The sequence below is a fragment of the Protopterus annectens genome, chromosome 4.part1, assembly GCF_019279795.1.
Source record: "Protopterus annectens isolate FY-2018-M chromosome 4.part1, PAN1.0, whole genome shotgun sequence".
NCBI lineage: Eukaryota > Metazoa > Chordata > Ceratodontiformes > Protopteridae > Protopterus > Protopterus annectens.
Genome location: NC_056734.1, coordinates 305,140,391 through 305,152,664, shown reverse-complemented (window position 1 = coordinate 305,152,664; position 12,274 = coordinate 305,140,391). Strand labels below are relative to the sequence as shown.

General features: G+C 36.1%; 1 protein-coding gene across 1 annotated transcript in view; it reads right to left on the bottom strand.

Annotated features, from left to right (window-relative positions):
- The window catches only part of LOC122800838 (neurogenic locus Notch protein-like), a gene marked incomplete in the record, with an annotated part of 809,298 nt that extends 803,005 nt beyond the window's left edge, over positions 1-6,293 (bottom strand). Inside the window, 1 exon segment of the mRNA XM_044070145.1 lies at positions 6,183-6,293. Coding sequence (XP_043926080.1) covers positions 6,183-6,258 — 76 coding nt within the window.
- Positions 6,294-12,274: the final 5,981 nt, after the last annotated feature.

Here is a 12,274-nt window from a genome sequence, read left to right as displayed (position 1 = left end):
AAAACATTTTCTAACCAATCACTGGCTTTGCTCGTGCAATTTCCCTAGCTGAGCACAGACCTCCTACCGTCTCCAGCACCCTCTGCACTGTCTGCCAAACTCTATTTTTCCATCTCTTTTCATTTCTACCAATGAAAGTGACTCTATGAACTACGAACCATTATTTTCTACTTACTCTTCTTTTAGCATTCAATCTACTTAAATACTGATGTCTTTAATGTATATACCTGTACTGAAGAAATTTTATATTTTATGTATTCTCTTACTGTAAAACTTGCCTAAATGCCTGTTTTTTGATGTGTCTTAAATTCCCTATGTATTTTGAATGCCTGTTTTAGTTGTGTTTTAAACTGCCTATGTACACTGAATGTACTTTTATTACTTTGCATTAGATAGTGGAGCTTTTCTCCTCGGGCCTCCACTGAAAATGGACATGTATCCAGTTGGACTAGCCCGGTTAACAAATGTAAAATAAAATAAATAAAATAAAATAAATAAATATATATAAACCACCCACTTGTCCTCTCCTTAACACCATTCTTCACAGCTACCTCCCCAACAGGCATCTTCAGTCAGAGGATAAATAACTTCTCTCCACCCATATACCTAATAAATACTTCAGACAAAGCCTCTACTCCTACTATGTAGCCAAAAGCTGGAACTCTTTATCACTAATCACTAACTATTAATTGTAGTTGACATCATGTATGCTTCAAGATAAAATATTCTGATACCTTGCATGTAGTATAGTTTGGGAATTATTAACGCAAATATAAACAAGCAATACTTGATGCCTAGAGGTGCAGTAAGAGGTATCTGCAGAAACACCTGGAAGTGCACTCGGCTGTAATGCAATAGTAAAGAAAATACATATAGGTTACATTTATTCTTCAGTGGAATCATTATCTTGCTGTTTTAATTCTTCTGCCCTTTTTAATTACCCTCTGTCTATTTTAAGAAATATTGAAGTGACATCCATTGGAATCACCACGTCATCATTCAAACACTAACGCCGTGGAAAAACTTGTTTCCTAATGCTGGAATTTATTGTTATTTTAAGCAATGGCAGTATTATTAAGATATCATGCAGTGAAGGTGGCTGATTGTTTCATGGCCTCAGGCATAGACTCTCACTAAGTCATGATTCTTTATTCTTAGCATTTCTCACCTTATACAATGCAGAAACACAGTTTGTGTGATAAACTGCATGGTCTCATACGTTACAAGAAGATGATATCCAGAGTGTGCTTTATTTAAGCATCTTAAGTCATTTCATCTCTGGCAATCTTCCTTTACATATTTTCATTCTGTCTTCATTCAAGTGAATCCTTTGTTTCATGCACCATCTTATTTCATTTATTACCCACAAAAAACCCTAATTATTGAGGATCAGTAAATCTTCTTTAGTCCGGCTCTACCTTTTGAAGCATTCAGTTAAATGGTACTTCATAAAATTGCCACAAGTTGTAGCCACATCTCCTGGGGATGCCAGAATAACTCACATAGCTAAGACTAACATCTCCTGCTTACTTGCTCATTGCACCTGAAACAATTGGTGCTCCTAGAGCAGTGCTGACAAATCCTCCAGAAAGCACTTCACAGCACAAATTGAATAACGTAAAACATTTCAGTACTGACGTGTTTACCTATATTGAAGTAACTATTTTTAGTATTATGCAGAGCTGATTCACTCTTTATATGACTTCTCTGTTACAGAACGTCATCATGTTCTCAGTTTCTACAGTAACATGCTCAGCACGATCAAACACATTTTACTCTTTTCATTGTTGATAATAATATTTCATTTATATGGAAATTATTTCTTGGCTTGTTCCAAAGTTACCTCCAGTACTTCCAAATTTTGATTACATATGCACTGTAACTCCATTTCATGAGCAGAGGTTGTATACAAATGTACACATTTACAAATAGTCAATACATATTTATATATTTACAAATATTCTGTACATAGTACAAAAGGCCAACAGGGAACAGGCCATAGTCAGTTTTTCCTCAGTATTTATGGCCACATACCATTTGGTGACATGCATTAGGTTGCGTTAGTTATCCATTGCCTCTGTAAAACTGATATTGATCATTTATATCAATTTCATGTGAGTTTTATTTATTTTTTCCATGAAGCCGCAAATGAGTGAGCAAATCATTTAGGCATAACATTATGGATATTTCTGTAGCTTTATTCTGTAAAGGGAACGTTTACCAAAGATGTCAGACACTGCAGAATCATGCAATCACATTCAAGGAGTACTTCTGTAATGAGGCTCTAGCCTCTTATAAGACAGCAAAGCACTGCCATATAAATTACCTCTCCTTTGGCATATGTTTCTTTGTCATAGCTTAAGACACTTCCTGATATGAACATTGCATTGGCTAGTAGTTTACATCTGGACTCAATAAATTTATCTGGTGACATTAACATGTTTCTAAAATATTGTTCTGTTCAATCACCTTTGGAAAGTGAAACCTGTTTGTTTTAACATTCCTTGAAATATAAAAATGCCTTAAAAACCCATATAACTAGAAAGCTTGTGTAATAAAACTATCGAACAAACATTTGGTATAGGGGTATAACAATCACCAGAGTAACAAATTAAATTTAATTGCTTCATACAGTGGATATAAAAAGTGTACACACCCCTGTTAAAATGCCAGGTTTTTGTGATATAAAAAATGAGACCACAATAAAACATTTCAAAACTTTTCCCACCTTTAATGTGACCTATAACCTGTACAATTCAATTGAAAAACAAATCTGCTAGTGGAAAAATATAAAAAATAAAAAAATGTACAATAAGCTGGTTGCATAAGTGTCCACACCCTTAAACTAATACTTTGTTGAAGCACCTTTTGCTTTAATTACAGCATTCGGTCTTCTTGGCTACACACCTGTCATCAATTAAAGAGACTCTAATTAACCCCAAATAAAGTTCAGCTGTCCTAGTAGGATTTTCCTGACATTTACTCAGTTGCCTGCTGCAGCAAAAGCCATGGTTCACAAAGAGCTTGCAAAGCATCAAAGGGATCTCATTGTTGAAAGGTATCAGTCAGGAGAAGGGTGCAAAAAAAATTTCCACAGGATTAGATATACCATGGAACACAGTGAAGTCAGTCATCAAAAAATGGAGAAAATATGGGACAACAGTGATGTTGCAAAGAATTGGATGTCCCTCCAAAATTGATGAAAAGACAAGATGAAAACTGGTCAGGGAGGCAGCCAAGAGACCTACAGCAACACTGAAGGAACTGCAAAAATTTCTGGCAAGTACTGGTTGTGTACTATATGTGACAACAATCTCCTGTATTCTCCATATGTCTGGCCTATGGGGTAGGGTTGCAAGATGGAAGCCTTTTCTTACACAGAAAAGCATCCAGGCCCAGCTAAAATTTGCAAAACAATACATCAAGTCTCCCAAAAGCATGTGGGAAAATGTGTCATGGTCTGATGAGACCAATGTTGAACTTTTTGGCTACAATTCCATAAGGTACGTTTGGGGCAAAAACGACACTTTGCATCACCAAAAGAGCACCACCCCCACGGTGAAGTATGATGGTGGCAGTATCATGCTTTGGGGTTGGTTTTCTTCAGCTGAAACTGGGGCTTTGGTCAATTTGGAGGGAACTATGAACAGTTCCAAATACCAGTCACATTTGGCCCAAAACCCTCAGGCATCTGCTAGAAAGCTGAAGATGAAGAGGAATTTTGGGTCTATGTTAAATCATTGAATGCTTAAGAAAGTGAACTATGATTTATCAAACCTATGTAACCAAAAGCTTACAATCCTGAACGCTTAGAAGAGTGATTGGCTGTTCCATAAAAAAAAAAAAAATTAAAACATTACATAAAGTGGGGCGCACCCACAACCCCCCCACTTATAGATCGCACTACAGTCACAAAAATGGCAAAATAATGGAAGTGGCTAAGTTATTTCTTACCCAGGGAAAGAATTTGCTTATATGCCATTTTGCTATTTTGCCTTTTCATGCTTTCAAGTTCGATCAAGACACATTCAAAAGAATGCATCTTCAATCATTTAATAGGAACACATAATTTCACCTTTCAACATGACAATGACCCCAAGCATACATCCAAATCAAAAAATAGCTTCACTAGAAGAAACTTAAAGTTTTGGAATGGCCCAACCAGAGCCCAGACCTAAATCCAATAGAAAATCTGTGGGGTGATCTGAAGAGGGTTGTGCACAAGAGATGCCCTCGCAATCTGACAGATTTGGAGCGCTTTTGCAAGGAAGAGTGGGCAAATATTGCCAAGTCAAGATGTGTCATGCTGATAGACTCCTACCTAAGAAGACTGAATGCTGCAATTAAAGCAAAAGGTGCTTCAACAAACTATTAGTTTAAGGCTGCACGCACTTATGCAACCAGCTTATTGTACATTTTCTATTTTTTATACTTTTTCCCCTAACAGATTTGTTTGTTTTTCAAATGAATTGTACAGGTTATAGGTCACATTAAAGGTGGGAAAAGTTTTAAAATTATTTATTCTGGTCTCATTTTTTTATATCACAAAAACCTGGCATTTTAACAGGGGTGAGTACCATTTTATATCCACTGTATATCTGTTAGAACATGTGCCTGAGTGTGTGCATGTATGTATGCATGTATGTATATGTGTATACATATAGTTATATGCTCACACACATATGCAGACACTGCATGGATATATGCATATGATGTGTGTGTGTGTGTGTGTGTGTGTGTGTGTGTGTGTGTGTGTGTGTGTGTGTGTGTGTGTGTGTGTGTGTGTGTGTGTGTGTGTGTGTGCTCCCCGAAAATAAGACCGGGTCTTATATTCTTTATTTTTTCTCCCGACAAAATGTGCATTAGGGCTTATTATCAGGGGATGCCTTATTTAGCCGCACCGTACAACAATCTACCTTTATTCAGTTATTCATATACAAAAGTTGACATTTATTAAAGAACACAAATCGACATTTCTTCATGTACAAAAATCGATATTTACACTGATCTGCTGAGAGAACAAAACTGCCATATTAAAAAGTATTAAAACAAAACGCATCAATTAAGAGAACAGAAAATATACAAACTTGCATGGTTGTATGTACCTGAGATTCTTGTTTTCACTATCATTTAGACTTTCCTTATATTATCAGCATGGTCTTTACCTTACTGGTTACTATTAGAGTCATAGCTACCTATTCTGGCACCCTGTGGTGATCCCCAAGCTTAAGGACCCCTCAAAAAGTAAAAAGGTTTTCTTTTACTTGAGGACAGAAATAAATGCTCTTTCTTTAAAAAAAAAAAAACTGTAGCAAATTACCTGTTGCATTTGTAGAAAACAGCTGACTACATCTTATATAACACACAAAGTGATAAAACGCTTTAGCCCTGGCCAAAAATACAAAAAATCGGCATTAATTTCTGAATAACAGCAGTGCACTACTGCCCAATCAGTGTCTTCCGATCATCCATCTTAACACCTTGTGCCCAAGACAGCTACGTCCTTGTCCCCAGCCTAGCTAAGCATCTGATTACTGTTCTCAGTACAGCTACGTTATGAAAACTTCAGTGCTGTTTTCTTGAAAAGACTATCAGTGCAATACTTTCTGAAGCAATTTTTGTGATAGCTACCCATCCAATCTTTATTCTTATTATCAAACAGCAGAATCATATAAAAGCTAATCCTTTTCTGTTTGATGTAATACCTAAAGCCATACAATTTTAACAAGAAGAACTATTGTTGGCACAATTGCTTCAAGAGTAATATTGACCTGAATGACTTTCATGTTAAAATTATGTTGATTTGTTATTTATTTATCTAAAAGCAAATAGTATAATTAAAAAAAAAATGATATAATTGTCATTGTGGTGGTATCTTGGTTTCAGCAATGTTTCACACTTCAGATATTTAACTATTACACACTAACATGTCTGTGCTATTGTTGTTACAGTAGATTATATATATTGCAGCAAAATAAAATTATTTTCACTAAACGTCTGTATATGATGGTACACAAATATAATTCATTGTTTCATTAAATTGCCCTATAACACAAATGCAGACATATCCCATTGTGACAGAATTTAATGCACTAGAGTGAAGTTCCATGAAAAGAGTTAAGTACTTGACAAAACAATCTTTGCAAACAAGCAGTGAAGCTATATATATTTATTTAATTTACCTGTTTTTTGGCCGTAAGAGTTTTGAAGTATGTCTAGAAGTAAGAACATATATATCCATAAACATTTGAAAGCCATCCTATATATTGTTAGAGCACCAGGAAGGAACACTGATACCGATTCAGTAAATAGTCATACAATGAGCTCTTGCAGGCATGATATGATAATTATATGCTGCCTCTCCCATCCTGCTGCAGATGTGCTAAATGATGACATATGTTTTAATGACATTTTCACATATTGGAAATTCTCAGGGTAAATTTCATACCATTCCTCTGAAAGGTAAAGCAGGTTTTACGGTTATTAGTCTCAGTGGCATGCAAACTCTTAGTGACTTAAAATTCTTCATGCCAAGAATGACAAAAATCTCATCTATTATAGCAATGTTTCTCTACTATTGCCATAGGAAATGCTCTGGAAATATCTGTTCATACCTCTGGCTTACAGAGCTGTACAATAATGGCTACATGAGTGTGTCTAGTTAGCTTACATGTCTGGCTAAGTTTGCATTCTAAGGTTGTTATACAGGACCTCTACTGAATAAAATTAGCACAGACAAAGGTAGCATTACTTCTGAAAGAAAATATTTTTATATTGACTGAAAATTATATTTTCTGTAATGGATTTGTAATATCCAGATACAATGAGCAAAGAAATAAATTGCTGAAAACGTTACTGAAAAGAGCTATACATCATGCAAAACAAGGTAAGAAGCACTAACATGCAAATGTTAATAAGTACGCACTCAAAAACTAAATCAGATTTATTTCTGATTTAAAAAAAAGTGAAAATGAAAACAAATAGAATGGGAAGAAGGAAACAGTGATTGCAGACCAGTCTTCTAGGCAAGCTGCAAACTGTGTATAAATATTACATACTTAAAATGATCACATTAATTATATGTGTATGTAATTTTTACTTTGTCTAAAGGAAGGATACAAAATATAAACTTACAGCCTGAGTGAAAAAAATAAAAATATGGTGAAAGTTTCAGTAGTAGAAATGAAACATTTGCAATAAAAATCAGAAAAGTGGGTAGTAAAACAGGATACATATTAAATCAAAAACATCATGTTAATACATGCAGTACATACCAAAATATACATTTGTAAAAAAAGTTGTAGCAAACAAAAAAAATGAAGCAAGTGGTCAAACTGTAGTGGTTCTACATTTTGAACAGTCATAACAGGATTGTTTGCAAAAGATATGCATGTCAGAAGACTGAGCTGTTAAGGGAGATCAGTGTGGCAGCTGGTGCAGAAAGCTCGGCACTTGACATAGAGGGTTAAGGATGTGAGCTGCAGTTACTGTGGTATGAAGTTTGATTCCTTCAAAGCTCATATCTGTACTGTGTGACCTTGAGCAAACAACCAGACAGTCCCTGAAAGAACTGAGAGTCTGGGCTATACTCCTCAATGTTCCCCTGGACTGTACTCCTAGTAGCAGCCCATAAACAATAAAGGGCAGAGAACTGGATATACTTAAGAGTTTAGTACTGTAAGATTGAAAAGAAGTGGAAGAGAAAGACTGAATGCATTTCATAATTTCTAGAGTGGAGAAGGAACATGTTGTGAAGCAATATAATGGGGGTCGAAAATAAAAAAAATGGACTGGGGCAAATGTATGTGACTATAAGCCTTGAATAGAACACAGAAAGTAGGTGTGTTGTCAGTATAGTGAAACCAGCGCATGAGCTACGTAAAAATCAGGAATGGGATACTTTATAGTCAGTCCATGCCTTAGTTTCTCAATCTATGTGTTGAAAAGTACTTGAGCCCTCCCAGATATCAAGAGTATACGTTGGGTCTTATCCCCATTAGAATTACAGTAACCATAACAAAGGAGACCACAGATTTAAGCCTGAGATTTTAAGCCTGAGAAAAAGAAAGCTGCAAACCTACAATAGCGCAGATCTATGCAGACATAAGCATGACACAGGAAAGACACGGCAAGCCCAGCAATGGTAAAATAAGGCAGAGATATTGTTAAAAGCAATACAAACAGACTGACAGTAAGCTCCACATCCTGTAGCCCACACAGATGTTTTCCTTACTGGCACCTAGTGGTATTAAAAATGTCACTAAGTGATTTGTCACCCTAATATTGATATGACCTCCCAACTCCAGTAATGACAGACTACCTGTTGTGGAATGTTACACCTCTAGCAGCCTAAATATCTTGCAGACAGCAAATATTGCATGAAATGTAAAAACACCAGTTATAATGCACAATAACCATCTCTCTCTCTCGCTCTCTCTCTCTATATATATATATATATATCTATATATATATATATATATATATATATATATATATATATATATATATGTTTCATCTAGACTAGATATTTAAAGAAACAAGACACCTTATTTATATATGCACAATTCACAATGTGAACTAGACTCAATAAAGCCATGCATAATTCAGAACATAAAATTGAGAAGTAAGATCAGCAAATGCATGGGTTAGAAGCAGACAAGTTAATATGCGGAAGAGTTTAACACTGCAGGAGTGAAAGTACAGGAGAAAAAAATGAAAGATAAGATAAAATAAGAGGGTTTTAGAACTTGTGGAGTAGGAAAGTAATGTGAAGCAATGTAATTAAGGTAGGGCAGTTGAAAAAGACAGTGTGAAGGACTGGGACAAGCATCTAAGACTATGAGCCTTCAGAAGAACATAGAAAGTGACTAAGTCTCTGTGTGGTGTTAGCAACTCACCCGCTACAAAATGATCAGAAATATGATACTTTTGAAAAGTAATATTTGTGAGTCATAGGTTCTCAAGATCAATGTGAGCTTCCCTCATACAGTTGAAAGGTCATTGAGCCCCATTCAGGTACAAAAAAAATACTTTGGATCCTTGATTAGAAATTCACTATCAGAGAAAGTCCCAGTTTTAAGCCTGAGAGACATAAAGGTGAAAACTGCAGTGGGCCAGATCCTAGTAACTATACAATCATTGGTTTCACTAGCCTCATGTGTAAAGCTATGGACTGTATTACCTCAGACTTCATTAATTTAGTCATTGAAAGTCAGTTCACCATGAACCCTCACAAAACTGGCTTTATCAAAAAGTTAATGAAGCAGTGGATCGCAGCCACATGGTACATACAAATTATCTGGTCCTGGCCAATGACATGCCCAGATTTTTGCCTAATATATTTGGTCTGCTCCTATTGATTTTTTTGGGCAAACCATCGAGTATTAAAGTCATTAAACAATGAAATACACGAGTTTCAGACTTCATATCCTTCATAAAGTGCATGTTAACTCAAAACTATTATTGCAGCAATTTTCAAAATTTATTAGAGCAATATTTATATTCTGTCTCTTATTTTGGGACTTTGTTCCTCCATTACTTTTAGCTTTGTCCAAATATCTTGTCTTTAGAGACTGAGAGGTACACATGTAGGCATTACTGATGAATTTCTGAAATCTGAATATAAATCCTTATATGGTGTGATAGACAGCTAACTGGTAAACTGACAGAGCTCACAGGTGCGCAGAAAATGATAGTAGTGGTGGACCTCATGGCTCAGAGTTGGGACATCTTCTATTTGGTATCTATTTCTCAGATCTTCAGGTGAACACTCCTGGTCTATGACCATCTAAGTTTGCAGATGACTGTAAACTGGGAGTTGTCATTTGATTTTCCATTGATTCACAATTGCTACAACTTAGGCTAGACCATGTTGACAACTGATACTAGGGCAATGGTCTCAAGTTAAATGTGAAAAGATTTAGTATAATTAATTTTGGGGGAAAAAACACAAAAAACAATCTCTTACCATACAGGTGGCATGATAACCCCTCTCTCGGCCATTAATCAAGGAGCCTGAATCCTTACCAGTGACACTGTAGAGGGATGTTCAATTGGGACAAACATGGATACACACATTATTTCCAGATGCAGCTCGCTGCATCAAGCACAATTTCCCTTAAGATCACACGGGGAACACATTCAGCCTGGGGTTTGGGTTTGTCTCTCTGTCTCTCCCCATGTCCCTACTAAGGCTCCCCACTGGCACAGCTGTAGAGTTAAGTCCTCAGCTGAGTGCCCAAGCCAAGTCCTCCACTACTCTCTCTGTGAAATGTGTGCTTCATGTCCCTACTTCAAGTAGCTGACACCTGCACTCTTTGAGATTTGATTTGTTTACACACACACACGCACACACATACACATACACACACACACACACACACACACACACACACACACACACACACACACACACACACACGCGTGTACACACACACACACACACACACACACACACACACACACACACACACACACACACACACACAGACCTTGGAAAGGCTGGTACAGGCTTACTAGCTTTACCCTTTTCTGCCCAGACTATAAGGTAGTTACTGCCACCAGACACTTCCAAGCCAGAATGCTAAGGAGGAGAAGACCAAGGATAGAGCCTTGTGATACACCAGTGGTGACTGGCAGGCATGGAAAAGGGATGGAGTGATATTTGACTGATTGATTCCTATTGGACAGGTAGTTTTTGAACCATAGAAGGGTGGGTTAAGGGAGACCTAATGAAGTCATTTGAAGTAAACATTTGCCATGACAAATTTTGTTGAAGGCTTTAGGCAAGTCCAGAAATAAGAGGGAGACTAGTTTGGCTTTATCTCTAGCTTTATTTATAGCACCTATATAGATTAGAAGTGCAGTGTTAGTACTACAGGAAAGATGGAAGCCATGTTGTGTGAGGGATAGGAGTTTTTTGTGCAGGAGATAGTTTTTGAATACACTTTCATGTATTTAGGAGAGAGGTAAGATTGCTATAGGTCTAAAATTAGTAATATCTGTCAAATTTCCTCCTTTCTGCATGGGGATAGTGTGTGGCTTTTTCCAATGAGATGGAATGTGGGATTCTGGGATTGGCCTATTTATAAGGATTTCAACAGGGTAGGCAATGCTATCAGTTGCTGTTTTAAGGTATTCACTTGGAAGGTAATCAGCTGCAGTAGAACATGGTTTGAGTTTATTTTAAGAGAAGTTTTATATAGGATGTAAACACAAGTTTGAAGGTGAAAGCGTATGTGGTGATATGTGGTTGCTAGGCAGAGTTAGGATTAGATTTTGGGGAATCCTTGGTTGGAGATGCTATACTATCTATGAAATAATAGTTGAATTGTATTGAGGTTTTGACTGATGAATTATTGAGAGAGGGGTTAGAGTTGAATTTATGGCCAAGATACAAAATTTCTTTAATGATTGTCCAGACTTTTTTAGGATTGTGTTTACTATTATTTTGAAATGTATTATAGTTTTTTGTCTTCTTTTATTTTCTTTTTAGTAGGATTTTGAAGCTTTCTGAAGTTTTCAAGATACTGTGGTGCTTTGTATTTTTTCCATTCTTTCTATGCTTTTTCTCTATCCTGCATTGGCATTCTACTTTTTTGGATAGCCAAATTGCATTATTTATTTTTACTGTCTTCTTTCTAGGAGGCTCAAGGCTACCTAGGATATTCAGGAAAGTTGTACTAAATTAATTTACAGCATCATCTAAAGGAAAGATTTTTAGGAAGTTCTAGTTAATAGATGATAGGTTAGAAATGAAGATTTTTGGGTTAACCTCAATAAAGGTTGTGTCTTGTTTTATAAACATGTTGTTTATGTGGATGTGTGTATAGACTAGAAGATAATCACTGAAACAGTCAGACACTGTACCTGAGATGGTGTATTTGCTAGGGTTTGATACTAGGATCCCATCTAATAGGGAATTTGATATATTGCTATATTGTACAGGACTATTAATTAGTTGTGTGAAACCAAATAAGTTCACGCTAGATGTAGATGAGTTAAAGTTTATGTCCAACCAACTGACATTCATATCACATAGTCATATTTTTTCTTGTGGAATTATTATGGATATCTAATATAGGATATCTTTCAGTATAGCTGTATTGTCACCAGGATGGATGCAAAAAACAGTAATACATATCTGTTAATTGTTTAATTTCAGGGAAGCAATACAAAGCTCTGCTGAATTGAATTAGGCATTGGTTTGCTGTAAGGATAAATGTGGTAGTCACTGGGAAATATTAAAGCAAAACCACTAACGTTCCTCTTTATT